The 25645-nt window shown below is 47.7% G+C and overlaps 1 protein-coding gene across 1 annotated transcript in view; it reads right to left on the reverse strand.

The window, feature by feature from the left end:
• The window catches only part of LOC310837120 (uncharacterized protein), a gene marked incomplete at its 5' end in the record, with an annotated part of 36039 nt that extends 11215 nt beyond the window's left edge, over positions 1-24824 (reverse strand). The window contains 11 exons of the mRNA XM_083723187.1: positions 635-688; positions 796-867; positions 947-1003; positions 7656-7730; positions 7821-7874; positions 9878-10028; positions 14510-14561; positions 14696-14773; positions 19599-19708; positions 21653-21758; positions 24699-24824. Coding sequence (XP_083579313.1) covers positions 635-688; positions 796-867; positions 947-1003; positions 7656-7730; positions 7821-7874; positions 9878-10028; positions 14510-14561; positions 14696-14773; positions 19599-19708; positions 21653-21758; positions 24699-24824 — 935 coding nt within the window. The remainder of the gene's footprint in view (positions 1-634; positions 689-795; positions 868-946; positions 1004-7655; positions 7731-7820; positions 7875-9877; positions 10029-14509; positions 14562-14695; positions 14774-19598; positions 19709-21652; positions 21759-24698) is intronic.
• Positions 24825-25645: the final 821 nt, after the last annotated feature.

Here is a 25645-nt window from a genome sequence, read left to right on the forward strand (position 1 = left end):
TAAATAATATGAATATGAATATAAATATAAATATATATAGAAAATAAATATAAATAGAAAATAAATATAAATAATATAACTATATATAGAAAGTAAATCATATGAATATGAATATAAATATAAATATATATAGAAAATAAATATAAATAATAGAAATAGAAATAGAAAATAAATAATATGAATATAAATATGAATTAAATATATATAGAAAATAAATATAAATAGAAAATAAATATAAATAATATAACTATATATAGAAAGTAAATAATATGAATATAAATATAAATATAAATATATATAGAAAATAAATATAAATAATATAGATAGAAATAGAAAATAAATATAAATAATATAAATAGAAATAGAAAATAAATAATATGAAGATGAATATGAATATGAATATATATAGAAAATAAATAGAAATAGAAAATAAATATAAATAATATAACTATATATAGAAAGTAAATCATATGAATATAAATATAAATATAAATAATATAAATATATATGTGTGTGTATAATAAGAGAATGGGATATATATATATATATATATATATATATATATATAATAATATAAATATATATAACAAATAAAGATAAGTAATATTAATATGAATATTGATACAAACCCCACCTGGAAAAACCCGGCGCCGGGTTGACGGTGATGTATTCGCTTTCCGGAAGGTTCCTTCAAAACGAGAAAAGGTCCCCTGGTTTGATTGACAGGGACCCGCTTTTGATGGACAGGGGAGGGTAAGCCCCGCCCCCTTCCCCCGCCCCTTCCCTCTGACTGACTTGCTCTCCGTTTCCGTGGCGACGGCGGCTTGGTAGACGCCCCTCGTCTGGTAGCTCGGCGCCTGGCGGCTGCTGGGAAACGTAGTGCGGGGTTGAGCGGAGGGACCCAGGCGTCCGGGGAAGGGGCGGGGCCGGGAGGGGCGGGGCTTACCTGGGACCCGGCTGCAACTCGCTGGCGCTCAGGTAGGCCCCGCCTTCCGGGGTGCGCCTGGAAAAGGAAACGGCGCTACGGTTCCCAGGCAAGCAGGGCTGTCTGGGTGCCGGGATGATTGACGGGTGAGCTGTCAGGTTAGGGAGCTGAAGCCGGGATGATTGACAGGGGGTGGGGCGATGATTGACAGGTCGGGTCCCAGGGTGATTGACACCGCGCTATGGTTCCCGGGGCAACCGGGGTTGTCTGATCCCTGTCTGATCCCTCCCCCTGGATCTCAGAATGATTGACAGGTTATCCATTTGATTGACAGGTTCGCCATTTGAATGAAAGGATTTGATTGGCAGGTTATTTGATTGACAGGTTATCAATTTGATTTACAGGTTAGGGTTTGAATGACGGAATGATTGACAGGGAGGTTCAATCCCAGAATGTTTGCAGGGATGGGGAAACCAGGGTGATTGATTTGAATGACAGAATGATGGACAGGGATGTGGCAATGATGGACAGGTCGGGTCCCAGGATGATTGACAGCGCGCTACGGTTCCCGGCGCAACCCGGGTTGTGATTGACAGGCAACCGGGGTTGTCGATTTGAACCCGGGATGATTGACAGGCAAGCGGGGTTTGACCAGGGTTGGATTGACAGGCGGCTGGGGTTGATTGACAGGGTTGATTGACAGCGCGCTACGGTTCCCGGCGCAACCAGGGTTATGATTGACAGGCAACCAGGGTTGTCTGGGTGCCGGGATGATTGACAGGTGACAGGGATGACTGACCAGGATGATTGACAGCGGTGGGGCAATGATTGACAGGTCGGGTCCCAGGGTGATTGACAACGCGCTATGGTGCCTGGGGCAACCGGGGTTGTCTGATCCCTGATTGACAGGTTACCAATTGGAGTGACAGGTTCTCCATTTGATTGACAGGTTATCAATTCGATTGACAGGTTCTCCATTTGATTGACAGGTTATCAATTCGATTGACAACCGGGGTTGTCGATTTGAAGCCGGAATGATTGACAGGCAACCGGGGTTGTTGATTTGAACCCGGAATGATTGACAGGCAACCGGGGTTTGACCAGGGTTTGATTGACAGGCGACTGGGTTTGATTGACAGGGATGATTGACAGGGATGGGGTAACCAGGGTTCAATCCCAGAATGATTGACAGGTTATTTGAATGACAGAATGATGGACAGGGATGGTCCCGCCCCCTGAATACCTGAATGATTGACAGGGGTGGGAGAACCATTGGCATCTGGTCCCGCCCCCCTATCACCCAAAATGATTGACAGGTTATCGATTTGAATGACGGAATGATGGACAGGGAAGGTCCCGCCCCCTGGATGCCAGAATGATTGACAGGTCATCGATTTGATAGGGAAGGACCGACAATTTGATGGACAGGTTCTCAATTTGAACCCGGATCCGAATCCCGGAATGATTGACAGGGATGGGGCCACCGGGGTCGCCTGGTCCCGCCCCCTGGATGCCAGAATGATTGACAGGTTATTGATTTGAAGGACAGAATGATTGACAGGGATGGGAGAACCATTGGCATCTGGTCCCGCCCCCTATAACCCAAAATGATTGACAGGTGATCTATTTGAGTGACAGAATGATTGACAGGGATGGGGCAACCAGGGTCCTCTGCTCCCGCCCACATCATGATTGACAGGTCATCGATTTGATAGGGAAGGATTGACAATCTGATGGACAGGTTATCAATTTGAACCCGGAATGATTGACAGGTCCCGGATTCGAATCCCGGAATGATTGACAGGGAGGGGGCAACCGGGGTCGTCTGGTCCCGCCCCCTCGATCACAGGATGATTGACAGGTTATTGGTTCGAACGACGGGGTGATTGACAGGGCTGGGTCCCGGGTTCGAGAATGATTGACAGGTGATTGCTTCGAACGCCGGGATGATTGACAGGGCTGGGTCCCGGGTTCGAGAATGATTGACAGCTTATTGTTTGGACGACGGGATGATTGACAGGGCCGGGTCCCGGGTTCGAGAATGATTGACAGCTTATTGCTTCGAACGACGGGATGATTGACAGGGCTGGGTCCCGGGTTCGAGAATGATTGACAGCTTATTGCTTCGAACGACGGGATGATTGACAGGGCCGGGTCCCGGGTTCGAGAATGATTGACAGCTTATTGCTTCGAACGACGGGATGATTGACAGGGCCGGGTCCCGGGTTCGAGAATGATTGACAGCTTATTGCTTCGAACGACGGGATGATTGACAGGGCCGGGTCCCGGGTTCGAGGATGATTGACAGCTTATTGCTTCGAACGACGGGATGATTGACAGGGCCGGGTCCCGGGTTCGAGAATGATTGACAGGTTATTCCTTCGAACGACGGGATGATTGACAGGGCTGGGTCCCGGGTTCGAGAATGACTGACAGCTTATTGCTTCGAACGACGGGATGATTGACAGGGCTGGGTCCCGGGTTCGAGGATGACTGACAGGTTATTGCTTCGAACGACGGGATGATTGACAGGGCCGGGTCCCGGGTTCGAGAATGACTGACAGCTTATTGCTTCGAACGACGGGATGATTGACAGGGCTGGGTCCCGGGTTCGAGGATGATTGACAGCTTATTGCTTCGAACGACGGGATGATTGACAGGGCTGGGTCCCGGGTTCGAGAATGACTGACAGCTTATTGCTTCGAACGACGGGATGATTGACAGGGCCGGGTCCCGGGTTCGAGGATGATTGACAGGTGATTGCTTCGAACGACGGGATGATTGACAGGGCTGGGTCCCGGGTTCGAGAATGATTGACAGCTTATTGCTTCGAACGACGGGATGATTGACAGGGCCGGGTCCCGGGTTCGAGGACGATTGACAGCTTATTGCTTCAAACGGCGGGATGATTGACAGGGCCGGGTCCCGGGTTCGAGAATGATTGACAGGTTATTCCTTCGAACGACGGGATGATTGACAGGGCTGGGTCCCGGGTTCGAGAATGATTGACAGGTTATTCCTTCGAACGACGGGATGATTGACAGGGCTGGGTCCCGGGTTCGAGAATGATTGACAGGTTATTCCTTTGAACGACAGGATGATTGACAGGGCCGGGTCCCGGGTTCGAGAATGATTGACAGGTTATTCCTTCGAACGACAGGATGATTGACAGGGCTGGGTCCCGGGTTCGAGAATGATTGACAGGTTATTCCTTCGAACGACGGGATGATTGACAGGGCTGGGTCCCGGGTTCGAGAATGATTGACAGGTTATTCCTTCGAACGGCGGGATGATTGACAGGGCTGGGTCCCAGGTTCGAGAATGATTGACAGGTTATTGCTTCGAACGACGGGATGATTGACAGGGCTGGGTCCCGGGTTCGAGAATGACTGACAGCTTATTGCTTCGAACGACGGGATGATTGACAGGGCTGGGTCCCGGGTTCGAGGACGATTGACAGCTTATTGCTTCGAACGACGGGATGATTGACAGGGCCGGGTCCCGGGTTCGAGAATGACTGACAGCTTATTGCTTCGAACGACGGGATGATTGACAGGGCTGGGTCCCGGGTTCGAGGATGATTGACAGCTTATTGCTTCGAACGACGGGATGATTGACAGGGCTGGGTCCCGGGTTCGAGAATGATTGACAGGTGATTGCTTCGAACGGCGGGATGATTGACAGGGCCGGGTCCCGGGTTCGAGAATGATTGACAGCTTATTGCTTCGAACGGCGGGATGATTGACAGGGCTGGGTCCCGGGTTCGAGAATGACTGACAGCTTATTGCTTCGAACGACGGGATGATTGACAGGGCCGGGTCCCGGGTTCGAGGATGATTGACAGGTGATTGCTTCGAACGACGGGATGATTGACAGGGCTGGGTCCCGGGTTCGAGAATGATTGACAGCTTATTGCTTCGAACGACGGGATGATTGACAGGGCCGGGTCCCGGGTTCGAGGACGATTGACAGGTGATTGCTTCGAACGACGGGATGATTGACAGGGCTGGGTCCCGGGTTCGAGAATGATTGACAGCTTATTGCTTCGAACGACGGGATGATTGACAGGGCCGGGTCCCGGGTTCGAGGACGATTGACAGCTTATTGCTTCAAACGGCGGGATGATTGACAGGGCCGGGTCCCGGGTTCGAGAATGATTGACAGGTTATTCCTTCGAACGGCGGGATGATTGACAGGGCTGGGTCCCGGGTTCGAGAATGATTGACAGGTTATTCCTTCGAACGGCGGGATGATTGACAGGGCTGGGTCCCGGGTTCGAGAATGATTGACAGGTTATTCCTTTGAACGACAGGATGATTGACAGGGCCGGGTCCCGGGTTCGAGAATGATTGACAGGTTATTCCTTCGAACGACAGGATGATTGACAGGGCTGGGTCCCGGGTTCGAGAATGATTGACAGGTTATTCCTTCGAACGACGGGATGATTGACAGGGCTGGGTCCCGGGTTCGAGAATGATTGACAGGTTATTCCTTCGAACGGCGGGATGATTGACAGGGCTGGGTCCCAGGTTCGAGAATGATTGACAGGTTATTGCTTCGAACGACGGGATGATTGACAGGGCTGGGTCCCGGGTTCGAGAATGACTGACAGCTTATTGCTTCGAACGACGGGATGATTGACAGGGCTGGGTCCCGGGTTCGAGGACGATTGACAGCTTATTGCTTCGAACGACGGGATGATTGACAGGGCCGGGTCCCGGGTTCGAGAATGACTGACAGCTTATTGCTTCGAACGACGGGATGATTGACAGGGCTGGGTCCCGGGTTCGAGGATGATTGACAGCTTATTGCTTCGAACGACGGGATGATTGACAGGGCTGGGTCCCGGGTTCGAGAATGATTGACAGGTGATTGCTTCGAACGGCGGGATGATTGACAGGGCCGGGTCCCGGGTTCGAGAATGATTGACAGCTTATTGCTTCGAACGGCGGGATGATTGACAGGGCCGGGTCCCGGGTTCGAGGATGATTGACAGCTTATTGCTTCGAACGACGGGATGATTGACAGGGCTGGGTCCCGGGTTCGAGGATGATTGACAGCTTATTGCTTCGAACGACGGGATGATTGACAGGGCTGGGTCCCGGGTTCGAGAATGATTGACAGGTGATTGCTTCGAACGGCGGGATGATTGACAGGGCCGGGTCCCGGGTTCGAGAATGATTGACAGCTTATTGCTTCGAACGGCGGGATGATTGACAGGGCCGGGTCCCGGGTTCGAGGATGATTGACAGCTTATTGCTTCGAACGACGGGATGATTGACAGGGCCGGGTCCCGGGTTCGAGAATGACTGACAGCTTATTGCTTCGAACGACGGGATGATTGACAGGGCTGGGTCCCGGGTTCGAGAATGATTGACAGCTTATTGCTTCGAACGCCGGGATGATTGACAGGGCCGGGTCCCGGGTTCGAGGATGACTGACAGCTTATTGCTTCGAACGACGGGATGATTGACAGGGCCGGGTCCCGGGTTCGAGAATGATTGACAGGTGATTGCTTCGAACGCCGGGATGATTGACAGGGCTGGGTCCCGGGTTCGAGAATGACTGACAGCTTATTGCTTCGAACGACGGGATGATTGACAGGGCCGGGTCCCGGGTTCGAGAATGACTGACAGCTTATTGCTTGGAACGACGGGATGATTGACAGGACTGGGTCCCAGGTTCGAGAATGATTGACAGCTTATTGTTTGGACGACGGGATGATTGACAGGGCTGTGTCCCGGGTTCGAGGATGACTGACAGCTTATTGCTTCGACCGACAGGATGATTGACAGGGCCGGGTCCCGGGTTCGAGAATGATTGACAGGTGATTGCTTCGAACGCCGGGATGATTGACAGGGCCGGGTCCCGGGTTCGAGAATGACTGACAGCTTATTGCTTCGAACGCCGGGATGATTGACAGGGCTGGGTCCCGGGTTCGAGAATGATTGACAGCTTATTGCTTCGAACGACGGGATGATTGACAGGGCTGGGTCCCGGGTTCGAGAATGATTGACAGCTTATTGCTTCGAACGACGGGATGATTGACAGGGATGGGTCCCGGGTTCGAGAATGACTGACAGCTTATTGCTTCGACCGACGGGATGATTGACAGGGCTGGGTCCCGGGTTCGAGGATGACTGACAGCTTATTGCTTCGAACGACGGGATGATTGACAGGGCTGGGTCCCGGGTTCGAGAATGACTGACAGCTGATTGCTTCGAACGACGGGATGATTGACAGGGCCGGGTCCCGGGTTCGAGAATGACTGACAGCTTATTGCTTCGAATGACGGGATGATTGACAGGGCTGGGTCCCGGGTTCAAGAATGATTGACAGGTTATTGCTTCGACCGACAGGATGATTGACAGGGCCGGGTCCCGGGTTCGAGAATGATTGACAGGTGATTGCTTCGAACGCCGGGATGATTGACAGGGCTGGGTCCCGGGTTCGAGAATGATTGACAACTTATTGTTTGGATGACGGGATGATTGACAGGGCCGGGTGCCGGGTTCGAGAATGACTGACAGCTTATTGCTTCGAACGACGGGATGATTGACAGGGCCGGGTCCCGGGTTCGAGAATGACTGACAGCTTATTGCTTTGAACGACGGGATGATTGACAGGGCCGGGTCCCGGGTTCGAGGATGATTGACAGCTTATTGCTTCGAACGACGGGATGATTGACAGGGCTGTGTGCCGGGTTCGAGGATGATTGACAGGTACTCACGGACTGGCGGCTGTCAGCCTCTCGTACCCGGGCGCCGATTTGGTCGACAGGTAGACGCGCTCCGGGCGGGGCGGTCTGCGATAATTAATAATAATTAATATTAAGAATCGTGTTCATGTTCATATTAGCCCCGCCCACTCCTGGCCCCGCCCACAGGAAACTCACGGCAGCGGAGGGAGGGGCCTGTTGGACATGGCGCTGGCGTCCTTCCCCGACTTCCTGGAAGGGAGAGGCGGGGTTTAAACCAGAGAGCTGGCACTCGAAGAAGAAGAAGAAGAATAATAATAATAATAATAATAATAATAATAATAATAATATAATAATAATAATAATAATATATATAATAATATATAATAATAAATAATAATAATAATAATAATAATAATATAATAATAATAATAATAATAATAATAATAATAATAATAATATATAATAATAATAATAATTAATAATAATAATAATATTATAATAATAATAATAATTAATAATAATAATATAATAATAATATAATAATAATATAATAATATAATAACAATAATAATAATAATAATATAATATAAAAATAATATAATAATAATATAATAATAATAATAATAATAATAATAATAATATATTGATAATATTGTAGTCTACTTATCTGCATATTATTATTATTATTATTATTATTATTATTACAATTTTATAATAATAATAATAATAAGAAGCAGATATATATATATATATATATATATATATAAATTTATAAATTATATATTTAATTTATATTATACCTATTTTTATAATATTTATAGATTTATATATTTATATATTTATAAATATATAATATTTATAGATTTAATTTATATTATTGTTATTATGATTATTATTATGATTATGATTATGATTATTATTATTATTACAATTTTATAATAATACTAAGAAGAAGAAGCAGATAATTATATATATATAATTATATACATTATAAATTATATATTTAATTTATATTACACCTATTTTTATTATATTTATATATTTATATATTTATAAATATATAATATTTATACATTTAATTAATATTATACTTATTTAAATTATATATATATATATAAAATTAATATTACACTTATATTTATTAGACATATATTTATAAATTTAATTCACAGTATACTTCGTTATCCTTATTTCATATTTGCATTTACATTTATATTTACATTTATATTCATATTTATATTCATATTTACATTCATATTTACTTTCATATATTTATATTTATATGTTCTTTTATATATTCATATTCATATTCATATTTATATATATTAATATTTACTTTTATATATTTATATATTTATACTTATATATTTACATTCATATTTACATTCATATTCATATTTATATTCATATGTACTTTTACATTTACATTTATATTTAGATTTATATTCATATTTATATTCATATTTACATTCATATTTACTTTCATATATTTATATTTAGATTTATATTTATATTTTCTTTTATATATTCATATTCATATTCATATTCATATTTATATATATGTTCATATTTACTTTTATATATTTATATTTATATATGTATACTTATATATTTATATTCATATTTACATTTACATTTATATTCATATTTATATTCATATTTACTTTTACATTTACATTTACATTTACATTTATATTCATATTTATATTCATATTTACATTCATATTTAATTTCGTATATTTATATTCATATTAATATTTATATTTTCTTTTATATATTTATATTCATATTCATATTCATATTTATATATATGTTCATATTTACTTTTATATATTTATATTTATATATGTATAATATATTCATATTCATATTTACATTTATATTCATATTCATATTCATATTTACTTTTATATATTTATATTTATACATTTATATTTATATTTACATTTTCTTTTATATATTTATATTCATATTTACTTTTACTTTTATATATTGATATTTTCTTTAATATATTTACATTTATATTTATTTTAGATATTCATATTTAGATTTACTTTTACTTTTATATAGTTATATTTATATTTATTTTATACATTCATATTTATATTTACTTTTACTTTTATATATTTATATTTATATTTATTTTATACATTCATATTTATATTTACTTTTCCTTTTATATAGTTATATGTACATATTTCTATTTCGATTTCTATTTTCTTTGATATATTTCTATTTCTATTTCTACTCACCGCTGGCGCTCCACCAGGCGCAGCAAACAGACGGCCACTACCAACAAGACCGACGTCGAGAAGAAGCCTAGAAAGGCCAGGACGGCCACCATGGCCACCAGCGTCCCCTTGGCCAGCGGCTCGGGGCAGGCGCACTCCTCCGGCGGCGCCACTGCGGGAAAAACGGCGCCGCGCTACGTTTCCCGCGCAAAAATCCCCGTGCTAAGGTTCCCACCGGGAGGGGGACTCGAACCCGCAACCTCCCCCAGGATCCCCATCCAATTCTGCGCTAAGGTTCCCGTGCTAAGATTCCCATGTCAAAATTCCTGCGCTAAGGTTCCCGCGCTAAGATTCCCATGTTAAAATTCCCGCGCTATAGTTCCCATGCTAAGATTCCCATGTCAAAATTCATGCGCTAAGGTTCCCGCGCTAAGATTCCCATGTTAAAATTCCTGCGCTATAGTTCCCATGCTAAGATTCCCATGTTAAAATTCCCGCGCTATAGTTCCCATGCTAAGATTCCCATGTTAAAATTCCCGCGCTATAGTTCCCATGCTAAGATTCCCATGTTAAAATTCCCGCGCTATAGTTCCCACGCTAAGGTTCCCATGTTAAAATTCCCGCGCTATAGTTCCCATGCTAAGATTCCCATGTTAAAATTCCCGCGCTATAGTTCCCATGCTAAGATTCCCATGTTAAAATTCCCGCGCTATAGTTCCCATGCTAAGATTCCCATGTTGAAATTCCTGCGCTATAGTTCCCATGCTAAGATTCCCATGTTAAAATTCCTGCGCTATAGTTCCCATGCTAAGATTCCCATGTCAAAATTCATGCGCTAAGGTTCCCGCGCTAAGATTCCCATGTTAAAATTCCCGCGCTATAGTTCCCACGCTAAGGTTCCCATGTTAAAATTCCCGCGCTATAGTTCCCATGCTAAGATTCCCATGTTAAAATTCCCGTGCTATAGTTCCCATGCTATGATCCCCATGTTAAAATTCATGCGCTATAGTGCCCATGCTAAGATTCCCATGTTAAAATTCCCGCGCTATAGTTCCCATGCTATGATCCCCATGTTAAAATTCCTGCGCTATAGTTCCCATGCTAAGATTCCCATGTTAAAATTCCCGCGCTATAGTTCCCACGCTAAGGTTCCCGCCGGGAGGGAGACTCGAACCCGCAACCTTCCACAGGATCCCCATCCAATTCTGCGCTAAGATTCCCATGTTAAAATTCCTGCGCTATAGTTCCCGCGCTAAGGTTCCCATGCTAAGGTTCCCATGCTAAAATTCCCACGCTAAGGTTCCCGCGCTAAGGTTCCCATGTTAAAATTCCTGCGCTATAGTTCCCGCGATAAGGTTCCCACCGGGAGGGAGACTCGAACCCGCAACCTCCCCCAGGATCCCCATCCAATTCTGCGCTAAGGTTCCCGTGCTAAGATTCCCATGTTAAAATTCCTGCGCTATAGTTCCCATGCTAAGATTCCCATGTTAAAATTCCTGCGCTATAGTTCCCATGCTAAGATTACCATTTTGAAATTCCTGCGCTATAGTTCCCATGCTAAGATTCCCATGTTAAAATTCCTGCGCTATAGTTCCCATGCTAAGATTCCCATGTTAAAATTCCTGCGCTATAGTTCCCATGCTAAGATTCCCATGTTAAAATTCATGCGCTATAGTTCCCGTGCTAAGATTCCCATGTTAAAATTCCCACGCTATAGTTCCCATACTAAGATTCCCATGTTAAAATTCCCGCGCTATAGTTCCCATGCTAAGATTCCCATGTTGAAATTCCTGCGCTATAGTTCCCATGCTAAGATTCCCATGTTGAAATTCCTGCGCTATAGTTCCCATGCTATGATCCCCATGTTAAAATTCCTGCGCTATAGTTCCCATGCTAAGATTCCCATGTTAAAATTCCCGCGCTATAGTTCCCACGCTAAGGTTCCCGCCGGGAGGGAGACTCGAACCCGCAACCTTCCACAGGATCCCCATCCAATTCTGCGCTAAGATTCCCATGTTAAAATTCCTGCGCTATAGTTCCCGCGCTAAGGTTCCCATGCTAAGGTTCCCATGCTAAAATTCCCACGCTAAGGTTCCCGCGCTAAGGTTCCCATGTTAAAATTCCTGCGCTATAGTTCCCGCGATAAGGTTCCCACCGGGAGGGAGACTCGAACCCGCAACCTCCCCCAGGATCCCCATCCAATTCTGCGCTAAGGTTCCCGTGCTAAGATTCCTATGTTAAAATTCCCACGCTAAGGTTCCCGCGCTAAGATTCCCATGTTGAAATTCCTGCGCTATAGTTCCCGTGCTAAGATTCCCATGTTAAAATTCCCACGCTATAGTTCCCATGCTAAGATTCCCATGTTAAAATTCCTGCGCTATAGTTCCCATGCTAAGATTACCATTTTGAAATTCCTGCGCTATAGTTCCCATGCTAAGATTCCCATGTTAAAATTCCTGCGCTATAGTTCCCATGCTAAGATTCCCATGTTGAAATTCCTGCGCTATAGTTCCCATGCTAAGATTCCCATGTTAAAATTCCCGTGCTATAGTTCCCATGCTAAGATTCCCATGTTAAAATTCCTGCGCTATAGTTCCCGCGCTAAGGTTCCTGCGCTAAAACTCCCACAAAATCTCCGCACTAAGGTTCCTGCGCTAAGGTTCCCATGTTAAAATTCCCGCGCTATAGTTCCCGCGCTAAGGTTCCCACCGGGAGGGAGACTCGAACCCGCAACCTCCCCCAGGATCCCCATCCAAATTCCTGCGCTATAGTTCCCATGCTAAGATTCCCATGTTAAAATTCCCGCACTATAGTTCCCATGCTAAGATTCCCATGTTAAAATTCCCGTGCTATAGTTCCCATGCTAAGATTCCCATGTTAAAATTCCTGCGCTATAGTTCCCATGCTAAGATTCCCATGTTAAAATTCCTGCGCTATAGTTCCCATGCTAAGATTCCCATGTTAAAATTCCTGCGCTATAGTTCCCATGCTATGATCCCCATGTTAAAATTCCTGCGCTATAGTTCCCATGCTAAGATTCCCATGTTAAAATTCCCGCGCTATAGTTCCCACGCTAAGGTTCCCGCCGGGAGGGAGACTCGAACCCGCAACCTTCCCCAGGATCCCCATCCAATTCTGCGCTAAGATTCCCATGGTAAAATTCCCGCGCTATAGTTCCCATGCTATGATCCCCATGTTAAAATTCATGCGCTATAGTTCCCGCCCTAAGATTCCCATGTTAAAATTCCTGCGCTATAGTTCCCATGCTAAGATTCCCATGTTAAAATTCCTGCGCTATAGTTCCCATGCTAAGATTCCCATGTTAAAATTCCCGCGCTATAGTTCCCGCGTTAAGGTTCCCGTGCTAAAATTCCCACGCTAAGGTTTCCATGCTAAGGTTCCCACGGGGAGGGAGACTCGAACCCGCAACCTTCCCCAGGATCCCCATCCAATTCTGCACTAAGATTCCCATGTTAAAATTCCTGCGCTATAGTTCCCGCGCTAAGCTTCCCATGCTAAGATTCCCATGTTGAAATTCCTGCGCTATAGTTCCCATGCTAAGATTACCATGTTAAAATTCCTGCGCTATGGTTCCTGCGCTATGGTTCCCGCGCTAAGGTTCCCACGGGGAGGGAGACTCGAACCCGCAACCTTCCCCAGGATCCCCATCCAATTCTGCGCTAAGGTTCCCGTGCTAAAATTCCCACAAAATCCCCGCACTAAGGTTCCCGCACTAAGGTTCGCGCGCTATAATTCCCACACTAATATTCCCGCGCTAAGGTTCCCACGGGGAGGGAGACTCGAACCCGCAACCTTCCCCAGGATCCCCATCCAATTCTGCGCTAAGGTTCCCATGCTAAAATCCCCATGTTGAAATTCCTGCGCTATAGTTCCCGCGCTAAGGTTCCCGCGCTAAAACTTACACAAAATTCCCGCGCTAAGGTTCCCATGCTAAGATTCACATGTTGAAATTCCTGCGCTATAGTTCCCGCGCTAAGGTTCCCACCGGGAGGGAGACTCGAACCCGCAACCTTCCCCCGGATCCCCATCCAATTCTGCGCTAAGGTTCCCGTGCTAAAATTCCCACACTAATATTCCCGCGCTAAGGTTCCCACCGGGAGGGAGACTCGAACCCGCAACCTTCCCCAGGATCCCCATCCAATTCTGCGCTAAGGTTCCCATGCTAAAATCCCCATGTTGAAATTCCTGCGCTATAGTTCCCGCGCTAAGGTTCCCGCGCTAAAACTTACACAAAATTCCCGCGCTAAGGTTCCCATGCTAAGATTCCCATGTTGAAATTCCTGCGCTATAGTTCCCGCGCTAAGGTTCCCACCGGGAGGGAGACTCGAACCCGCAACCTTCCCCAGGATCGCCCATTGCAGGGAGAAGCCTATGCGCGCTACAGTTCCCGTGCTACAGTTCCCATGCTAAGGTTCCCGTTCTAATGTTCCCTTACTAAAATTCCCGCGCTGTTTCATGCGCTAAGGTTCCCGCGCTAAGGTTCCCACAGGGCAGGAGACTCGAACCCGCAACCGTCTCCAGGATCGCCCAGTGTGGGTAGAAGCGGACGCCGCGCTACGGTTCCCATCCTAAGGTTCCCGCCTCGAATTCCGACACCCCCCTGCCTTTCGGCACCCGGCGCCGGCGCCTTACTTTGCAGAGCGACCCCCCGGTGCTGGACGGGAATCCTGGCGTCTTCGACGTACTGCGGGAGACAGAGATGGGAGTTATAGCGCGAGTCGCACCCGGGACCCGGAATGGCAGAAGAGAGAGGTGGGAATTGTAGCGCGTTTCGCACCCGGTTTCGCACCCGGCGCCAAGAGGGTAGGGGAGACTCACCCTAGTGTGCGGCCCGGGTTCAAGGAAGGCCGCCTGGCGCCGGCGCCGCATGCCCCGCGGCGGGAAGTCCATCAGCGCCTGGAAGCAGAAAGCAAGGAGGTAAGTGTGGGAACCTTAGTGCGGGAACCTTAGCGCGGGAATTTTAGTGCGGGAACCTTAGCGCGGGAATTTTAGTGTGGGAATTGTAGTGCGGGAACCTTAGTTTGGGAACTTTAGTGCGGGAACCATAGTGCGAGAATGTTAGCGTGGGAACCTTAGCGTTGGAGCGGCAGCACGGGAACCGTAGCGCGGGAACCTTAGCATGGAAACAGCGCAAGAAGCATAGCATGGGAAACGTAGTGCGGGAACCTTAGCGCGGGAATTTTAGTGTGGGAACCTTAGCATGGGAATTTTAGTGTGGGAACCATAGCGCGGGAACCGTAGCGCGGGAACCTTAGCATGGAAACCTTAGCGCAAGAAGCATAGCATGGGAAACGTAGTGCAGGAACCTTAGCATGGGAATTTTAGTTTGGGAACCATAGCACGGGAACCATAGCGCGGGAACTTTAGCGCGGGAACCTTGGCGCGGGAATTTTACTGCGGGAACCTTAGCGCACATAGGTGTCTCCCCGCAATGGGCGATCCTGGGGGAGGTTTCGGGTTCGGGTCTCGCGCCCTGCGGGAACCATGGTGCGAGAATGTTAGCGTGGGAACCTTAGCGTTGGAGCGGCAGCACGGGAACCGTAGCACGGGAACCTTAGCGCAAGAAGCATAGCACGGGAAACATAGCGCGGGAACCATAGTGCGAGAATCTTAGCGTGGGAACCTTAGCGTTGGAGCGGTAGCACGGGAACCGTAGCGCGGGAACCTTAGCATGGAAACAGCGCAAGAAGCATAGCATGGGAAACGTAGCGCGGGAACCTTAGCGCGGGAATTTTAGTGTGGGAACCTTAGCATGGGAATTTTAGTGTGGGAACCATAGCGCGGGAACCATAGCGCGGGAACCTTAGCGCGGGAATTTTAGTGCGGGAACCTTAGCGCGGGAACCGTAGCGCACATAGGTGTCTCCCTGCAATGGGCGATCCTGGGGGAGGTTTCGGGTTCGGGTCTCGCGCCCTGCGGGAACCATAGTGCGAGAATGTTAGCGTGGGAACCTTAGCGTTGGAGCAGCAGCACGGGAACCGTAGCGCGGGAACCTTAGCATGGAAACAGCGCAAGAAGCATAGCATGGGAAACGTAGTGCGGGAACCTTAGCGCGGGAATTTTAGTGTGGGAACCTTAGCATGGGAATTTTAGTGTGGGAACCATAGCGCGGGAACCGTAGCGCGGGAACCTTAGCATGGAAACCTTAGCGCAAGAAGCATAGCATGGGAAACGTAGTGCAGGAACCTTAGCATGGGAATTTTAGTTTGGGAACCATAGCACGGGAACCATAGCGCGGGAACTTTAGCGCGGGAACCTTAGCATGGGAATTTTAGTGCGGGAACCTTAGCGCGGGAACCGTAGCGCACATAGGTGTCTCCCCGCAATGGGTGATCCTGGGGGAGGTTTCGGGTTCGGGTCTCGCGCCCTGCGGGAACCATAGTGCGAGAATGTTAGCGTGGGAACCTTAGCGTTGGAGCGGCAGCACGGGAACCGTAGCGCGGGAACCTTAGCATGGAAACAGCGCAAGAAGCATAGCATGGGAAACGTAGTGCGGGAACCTTAGCGCGGGAATTTTAGTGTGGGAACCTTAGCATGGGAATTTTAGTGTGGGAACCATAGCGCGGGAACTTTAGCGCGGGAACCTTAGCGCGGGAATTTTACTGCGGGAACCTTAGCGCACATAGGTGTCTCCCCGCAATGGGCGATCCTGGGGGAGGTTTCGGGTTCGGGTCTCGCGCCCTGCGGGAACCATAGTGCGAGAATGTTAGCGTGGGAACCTTAGCGTTGGAGCGGCAGCACGGGAACCGTAGCGCGGGAACCTTAGCATGGAAACCTTCGCGCAAGAAGGATAGCATGGGAAACGTAGTGCGGGAACCTTAGCGCGGGAATTTTAGCATGGGAATTTTAGTGTGGGAACCTTAGCGTGGGAACCTTAGCGCGGGAATTTTAGCGCGGGAATTTTAGTGTGGGAACCATAGCGCGGGAACCATAGTGCGGGAACTTTAGCGCGGGAACCTTAGCGTGGGAATTTTAGTGTGGGAACCTTAGCGCGGGAACCTTAGCGCGGGAACCTTAGCGTGGGAATTTCCTGTCTATTCCCCGCAAGCAGAAAGCTAGCAGGTCAGGGAGTTTCCTGTCTATTTCCAGGGCGTTTCCTGTCTATTTCCTTTCCATTTCCTGGGAGTTTCCTGTCTCTTTCCAGGGAGTTTCCTGTCTATTTCCTGTTTTCGCCCCGGGATGTTTCCTGTCTATTTCCAGGGTGTTTCCTGTCTATTTCCAGGGAGTTTCCTGTCTATTTCCAGGGAGTTTCCTGCCTATTTCCTGTCTGTTTCCAGGGAGTTTCCTGTTTATTTCCAGGGAGTTTCCTGCCTATTTCCTGTCTCTTTCCTGGGAGTTTCCTGTCTATTTCCTGGAAATAGACAAGAAACTCCCAGGAAATAGACAGGAAACTCCCTGAAAATAGACAGGAAATAGGCAGGAAACTCCCTGGAAAGAGACAGGAAACTCCCAGGAAATAGACAGGAAACTCCCCGGAAAAACCCAGGAAATAAACAGGAAACTCCCTGGAAATAGGCAGGAAACTCCCTGAAAATAGAGAGGAAATAGAGAGGAAACTCCAGAAAAGAGACAGGAAACTCCTTGGAAATAGACAGGAAACAAACAGGAAACTCCCTGAAAATAGACAGGAAACAAACAGGAAATAGACAGGAAACTCCCAGGAAATAGACAGGAAATAGACAGGAAACTCTCTGGACAGAGACACTAAACTCCCAAGAAACAGACAGGAAATAGGCAGGAAACTCCCTGGAAATAGACAGGGAATAGACAGGAAACTCCCTGGAAAGAGACACTAAACTCCCAGGAAATAGAGAGGAAATAGACAGGAAACTCCCTAAAAACAGACAGGAAATAGGGAGGAAACTCCCAGGAAATAGACAGGAAATAAGACAGGAAACTCCCTGGAAATCAACAGGAAACAAACAGGAAACTCCCTGAAAACAGACAGGAAATAAGACAGGAAACTCCCCGGAAAGAGACAGGAAAGAAACAGGAAACTCCCTGGAAAGAGACAGGAAACTCCTTGGAAATTGAGAGGAAATAGGGAGGAAACTCCCTGAAAATAGACAGGAAATAAGACAGGAAACTCCCTGGAAATCAACAGGAAACAAACAGGAAACTCCCTGAAAACAGACAGGAAATAAGACAGGAAACTCCATGGAAATCAACAGGAAACAAACAGGAAACTCCCTGAAAACAGACAAGAAATAGGCAGGAAACTCCCCGGAAAGAGACAGGAAAGAAACAGGAAACTCCCTGAAAATAGACAGGAAATAAGACAGGAAACTCCCTGGAAATAAACAGGAAACAAACAGGAAACTCCCTGAAAACAGACAGGAAACAGGCAGGAAACTCCCCGGAAAGAAACAGGAAAGAAACAGGAAACTCCCTGGGAAGAGACAGGAAACTCCTTGGAAATAGAGAGGAAATAGAGAGGAAACTCCCAGAAAAGAGACAGGAAACTCCCCGGAAAAACCCAGGAAACAAACAGGAAACGTCCTGGAAATAGGCAGGAAACTCCCTGAAAATAGTCAGGAAATAGGCAGGAAACTCCCCGGAAAGAAACAGGAAAGAAACAGGAAACTCCCTGGGAAGAGACAGGAAACTCCTTGGAAATAGAGAGGAAACTCCCAGAAAAGAGACAGGAAACTCCCAGGAAATAGACAGGAAATAAGACAGGAAACTCCCTGGAAATCAACAGGAAACAAACAGGAAACTCCCTGAAAACAGACAGGAAATAGGCAGGAAACTCCCCGGAAAGAGACAGGAAAGAAACAGGAAACTCCCTGGGAAGAGACAGGAAACTCCTTGGAAATAGACAGGAAATAGACAGGAAACTCCCCGGAAAGAAACAGGAAACAAACAGGAAACTCCCTGGAAAGAGACAGGAAACTCCTTGGAAATAGACAGGAAACAAACAGGAAACTCCCTGAAAATAGACAGAAAACCAACAGGAAACTCCCTGAAAACAGACAGGAAACTCCCAGGAAATAGAGAGGAAATAGGCAGTAAACTCCCAGGAAATAGATGCAAAACTTCCTGGAAATAGACAGGAAACTCCCCAGAAAAAAACAGGAAACTAAACAGGAAACTTCCTGAAAATTGACAGGAATTAGGCAGGAATCTCCCGGGAAATAGACAGGGAATAGACAGGAAACTCCCAGGAAAGAGACACTCAACTCCCAGGAAATAGAGAGGAAATAGACAGGAAACCCCCTGGAAATAGACAGGAATTAGACAGGAAACTCCCTGGAAAGAGACACTAAACTCCCAGGAAATAGAGAGGAAAGAAACAGGAAACTCCCTGGGAAGAGACAGGAAACTCCTTGGAAATAGAGAGGAAATAGAGAGGAAACTCCCAGAAAAGAGACAGGAAACTCCCAGGAAATAGACAGGAAATAGGCAGGAAACTCCCTGAAAGCAGACAGGAAATAAGACAGGAAACTCCCTGGAAATCAACAGGACACAAACAGGAAACTCCCTGAAAACAGACAGGAAATAGGCAGGCAACTCCCCGGAAAGAAACAGGAAAGAAACAGGAAACTCCCTGGGAACAGACAGGAAACTCCCAGGAAATAGACAGGAAACTCCCAGGAAATAGAGAGGAAATAGACAGGAAACTCCCTGGAAAGAGACACTAAACTCCCAGGAAATAGAGAGGAAATAGGCAGGAAACTCTTTGAAAACAGACAGGAAACTTCCCGGAAACTTCCCCACGCACCTCGTCCCCGGGCCCGTTCTCTCCGGGGTCCTCTCCTCCGTCGGCGCCCGGGTCCATCTCGTCGGCTTCCTCCGAGGCCGAGAAGGGGTCCAGATCCGGCGGGGGCCGGGCTGCGGAAAGATCCGGAAAAGGTTCATTGGGGTCCCGGGTTCGAATCCCCCCCCCAATTGGTCAATTTGGAGATTTACCGGGCGCAGCCAATAGGAAGAGGAGAGGCAGGAGGAGCAGCAGCATGGCTGGGAATCCCTCTGCTGAGAAGGTGAGGTCAGGAGATTCCGTGATGTCATAAGGGCCGGACTGTGATGTCGTCGGGGCGTGATGTCACCGGGGGGGCGGGTCCAAGTTGTGTTTGCGGAGAGGGGGGTGCATTTGGATCGAATAATTCTAATAATTCCTAATAAAATCTCCTAATTTCTAATAATGATTCGAATGATTAATTTCTAATGATTTGGAATCTACCTGATTGGATATCTATATTATTATTATTATTATTATTATTATTATTATTATTATTATTATTTACTTATAATGGACATGTCTGGATATCAGTGTTATTATGGGCATGTCTTTATTATTATTATTGTTATTATTATTATTAGTTGTTGTTGTAATCTACCTATCTGCATATCTATTATTATTATTATTATTATTATTATTATTATTATTATTATTATTATTATTAACTTGTAATGTACCATTATTGGCATGTCTTTATTATTATTGTTATTATTGTTATTATTATTATTATTAGTTGTTGTTGTAATCTACCTATCTGCATATCTATTATTATTATTATTATTATTATTATTATTATTATTATTAACTTGTAATGTACCATTATTGGCATGTCTTTATTATTATTATTATTGTTATTATTAGTATTATTATTAGTAGTAGTAGTAATTTTTATAATTGGTAATTTTTATAATTTTTATAACTGGTAATTTTTATAATTATTTGTAACTTGTAATCTACCTAATTGGATATTATTATTATTATTATTATTATTATTATTATTATTATTTACTTATAATGTACATGTCTGGATATCAGTATTATTATCTGCATATCTTTATTATTATTAATAATAATATTAATATTATTACTAATACTTGTAATGTACTTATTTGGATATCTTTATTATTATTATTATTATTATTATTATTATTATTTGTAATGTATCTATAATTATTCTTACTTCAACTACCTATGTATCTATATTATTATCGCAACATGTAATCTACATATCTGCAAATCTAGATTATTATTATTATTATTATTATTTACTTATAATGTCTGGATATCAGTGTTATTATCTGCATATCTCTATTATTATTAATATTATTACTAATACTTGTAATGTACTTGTTTGGATATCTTTATTATTATTATTATTATTATTATTATTATTATTTGTAATGTACCTATTTGGATATTATTATTATTATTATTTGTAATGCACCTATTTGGATATTATTATTATTATTAGTAGTAATGTACCTATTTGGATATTATTATTATTATTATTAGTAATGTACCTATTTGGATATTATTATTATTATTATTATTATTATTATTATTTGTAATGCACCTATTTGGATATTATTATTATTATTATTATTAGTAATGTACCTATTTGGATATTATTATTATTATTATTATTTGTAATGTACGTATTTGGATATTATTATTATTATTATTATTATTATTATTATTATTATTCCAACAACTGGGGGGGAACCAGGGCTTGCGAATAAATAGCTTTCATGTGTGGGAACCTTAGCGCCCCCAAACGGGCGGCGCCCAGTGGATCTCTTGCACCCGGCGGATCCCTTGGACCCAGCAGATCTCTTGCACCCGGCGCTTCAGTTCCCAGCCTTGGAGGGGAAAACCCGGCGCTTGGCTTGCCAATAAACAGCTTTATTCCGTGGGAACCATAGTGTCCCCCAATGACCGGGATCCGGCAGATCTCTTGCACCCAGTGGATCTCTCCCACCCGGCGCTTCAGTTCCCAGCCTTGGAGGGAAAAACCAGGCGCTTGGCTTGTCAAGAACTTGACTGTGTGGGAACCGTAGCGCCCCCAGAGACCCAGTGGATCTCTCCCACCCGGCGGATCTCTCCCACCCGGCACCGCGCCTCTCGCACCCGGCACTTCAATTCCTGGGGGGGGGGGAGAGAACTTTTTGTGTGGGAACTGTAGCACCCAGTGGATCTCTTGCACCTGGCACTTCAGTTCCCAGCCGTGGGAACCATAGCGTCCCAAACAGACGGCACCCAGTGGATCCCTGGCACCCAGTGGATCTCTCGCACGCGGAACTTCAGTTCCCAGGCTTGGGAACCATAGCGTCCCAAACAGACGGCACCCAGTGGATCCCTGGCACCCAGTGGATCTCTCGCACGCAGCACTTCAGTTCCCAGCCTTGGGAACCATAGCGTCCCGAACAGACGGCACCCAGTGGATCCCTGGCACCCAGTGGATCTCTCGCATGCGGCACTTCAGTTCCCAGCCTTGGGAACCATAGCGTCCCAAACAGACGGCGCCCAGTGGATCCCTGGCACCCAGTGGATCCCTCGCACGCGGCACTTCAGTTCCCAGCCTTGGGAACCATAGCGTCCCAAACAGACGGCACCCAGTGGATCCCTGACGCCCAGTGGATCCCTGGCACACGGCACTTCAGTTCCCAGCCTTGGGAACCATAGCGTCCCAAACAGACGGCACCCAGTGGATCCCTGGCACCCAGTGGATCTCTCGCACGCGGCACTTCAGTTCCCAGCCTTGGGAACCATAGCGTCCCAAACAGACGGCACCCAGTGGATCCCTGGCACCCAGTGGATCCCTGGCACGCGGCACTTCAGTTCCCAGCCTTGGGAACCATAGCGTCCCAAACAGACGGCACCCAGTGGATCCCTGGCACCCAGTGGATCCCTGGCACGCGGCACTTCAGTTCCCAGCCTTGGGAACCATAGCGTCCCAAACAGACGGCACCCAGTGGATCCCTGGCACCCAGTGGATCTCTCGCACGTGGCACTTCAGCTCCCAGCCTTGGGAACCATAGCGTCCCAAACAGACGGCACCCAGTGGATCCCTGGCGCCCAGTGGATCTCTCGCACGCGGCACTTCAGTTCCCAGCCTTGGGAACCATAGCGTCCCAAACAGACGGCACCCAGTGGATCCCTGGCGCCCAGTGGATCTCTCGCACGCGGCACTTCAGTTCCCAGCCTTGGGAACCATAGCGTCACAAACAGACGGCACCCAGTGGATCCCTGGCACCCAGTGGATCTCTCGCACGCGGCACTTCAGCTCCCAGCCTTGGGAACCATAGCGTCCCAGACGGCACCCAGTGGATCCCTGGCACCCAGTGGATCTCTCGCACGCGGCACTTCAGTTCCCAGCCTTGGGAACCATAGCGTCCCGAACAGACGGCACCCAGTGGATCCCTGGCACCCAGTGGATCCCTGGCACGCGGCACTTCAGTTCCCAGCCTTGGGAACCATAGCGTCCCAAACAGACGGCACCCAGTGGATCCCTGGCACCCAGTGGATCTCTCGCACGCGGCACTTCAGTTCCCAGCCTTGGGAACCATAGCGTCCCAAACAGACGGCACCCAGTGGATCCCTGGCACCCAGTGGATCTCTCGCACGCGGCACTTCAGTTCCCAGCCTTGGGAACCATAGCGTCCCAAACAGACGGCACCCAGTGGATCCCTGGCACCCAGTGGATCTCTCGCACGCGGCACTCCAGTTCCCAGCCTTGGGAACCATAGCGTCCCAATCAGACGGCACCCAGCGGATCCCTGGCACCCAGTGGATCTCTCGCACGCGGCACTTCAGTTCCCAGCCTTGGGAACCATAGCGTCCCAAACAGACGGCACCCAGTGGATCCCTGACGCCCAGTGGATCCCTGGCACACGGCACTTCAGTTCCCAGCCTTGGGAACCATAGCGTCCCAAACAGACGGCACCCAGTGGATCCCTGGCACCCAGTGGATCTCTCGCACGCGGCACTTCAGTTCCCAGCCTTGGGAACCATAGCGTCCCAAACAGACGGCACCCAGTGGATCCCTGGCACCCAGTGGATCTCTCGCACGCGGCACTTCAGTTCCCAGCCTTGGGAACCATAGCGTCCCAAACAGACGGCACCCAGTGGATCCCTGGCACCCAGTGGATCTATCGCACGCGGCACTTCAGTTCCCAGCCTTGGGAACCATAGCGTCCCAAACAGACGGCACCCAGTGGATCCCTGGCACCCAGTGGATCTCTCGCACGCGGCACTTCAGTTCCCAGCCTTGGGAACCATAGCGTTCCCAAAGGGATGGCGCCCAGTGGATCCCTCCCGCCCGGCAGATCTCTCCCACTCCGTGGATCCCTGCCAGCTGGCAGATCTCTCGCACCCAGTGGGTCCCTCCCACCCAGTGGATCTCTCGCACCCGGCACTTCACTTCCCAGCCTTGGGAACCGTAGCGTTCCCAAACTGATGACGCCCAGCAGATCTCTCCTGCCCAGCAGATCTCTCTCACTCCGTGGATCCCTCCCAGCTGGCAGATCTCTCACACCCAGTGGATCCCCCCCCACCCAGCACTTCAGTTCCCAGCGGGGAAAAAACGAGACACTTGGCTTGTGAAGAAATAGCTTTATTTTGTGGGAACCATAGCGTCCCCAAAGTACAGCACCCAGTGGATCTCTCCCACCCGGCGGATCTCTCTCACCCAGCGGATCTCTCCCACCCAGCGCTTCAGTTCCCGCGGGGGGGGGGACCAGGTGCTGGATTTGTAAACAAACAGCGTTATCGTGTGGGAACCGTAGCGCCCCCAACGGACGGCACCCGGTGGATCTCTTGCACCCAGTGGATCTCTCCCACCCGGCGGATCTCTCCCACCCAGCGCTTCAGTTCCCGCGGGGGGGGGACCAGGCGCTGGACTTGCAAACAAACAGCGTTATCGTGCGGGAACCGTAGCGCCCCCAACGGACGGCACCCGGTGGATCTCTTGCACCCAGTGGATCTCTCCCACCCAGCGGATCTCTCCCACCCAGCGCTTCAGTTCCCGCGGGGGGGGGGACCAGGCGCTGGACTTGCAAACAAACAGCGTTATCGTGCGGGAACCGTAGCGCCCCCAACGGGCGGCACCCGGTGGATCTCTCGCACCCAGTGGATCTCTCCCACCCGGCGCTCCCGTTCCCAAGCTTGGAGGAAAAACCCAGGCGCTTTGCTTTCTTGCTCGGGAACCATAGCGCCCTCGAAATGGATGGCGCCCAGTGGATCCCTCGCACCCAGTGGATCCCTCGCACCTCGCACTCCAGGAAGGGGAAGGCGTCCAATAGGGATGCGGCGCTCTGTGTTTCCCCGGGCGCCTGGGAGTTGTAGCGCCGGAAGGAGTTCTAGTGGGCGGAGAAGGGTTGGCTTTGGAGCCCCCCAACCCCTTTCCCTTTCTTACCTTTCCCTCTCAGCCCCCCACTTTCCCTTTCACCCCATACCCCTTTCATCCCCTTCCTCCTTCCCCTCCCAGCCCCCCAACCCCTTTCCCTTTCTTTCCTTTCCCTTTCCGCCCCCTAAGCTCTTCGCCCCCCCCAACCCCTTTCCCTTTCACCCCTTCCAGCCCCCCAACCCCTTTCCTTTTCTCTTTCCCTCCCCCACTTTCCCTCTCAGCCCCCCAACCCCTTTCCCTTTCCGCCCCCTAAGCACTTTTCCTTTCTTCCCTTTCCCTTTCCGCCCCCCAACCCCTTTCCCTTTCCTTTTCTCTTTCACCCCCCACTTTCCCTTTCACCCCTTCCAGCCCCCCCACCACTTTCCCTTTCTTTCCTTTCCCTTTCAGCCCCCTAAGCTCTTCGCCCCCCCTACTTTCCCTTTCACCCCTTCCAGCCCCCCAACCCCTTTCCTTTTCTCTTTCCCTCCCCCACTTTCCCTCTCAGCCCCCCAACCCCTTTCCCTTTCTTACCTTTCCCTCTCCGCCCCCCACTTTCCCTTTCACCCCATACCCCTTTCATCCCCTTCCTCCTTCCCCTCCCAGCCCCCCAACCCCTTTCCCTTTCACCCCTTCCAGCCCCCCAACC

Source organism: Podarcis gaigeae (assembly GCF_964106915.1).
Source record: "Podarcis gaigeae genome assembly, chromosome: Z".
Taxonomy (NCBI): domain Eukaryota; kingdom Metazoa; phylum Chordata; class Lepidosauria; order Squamata; family Lacertidae; genus Podarcis; species Podarcis gaigeae.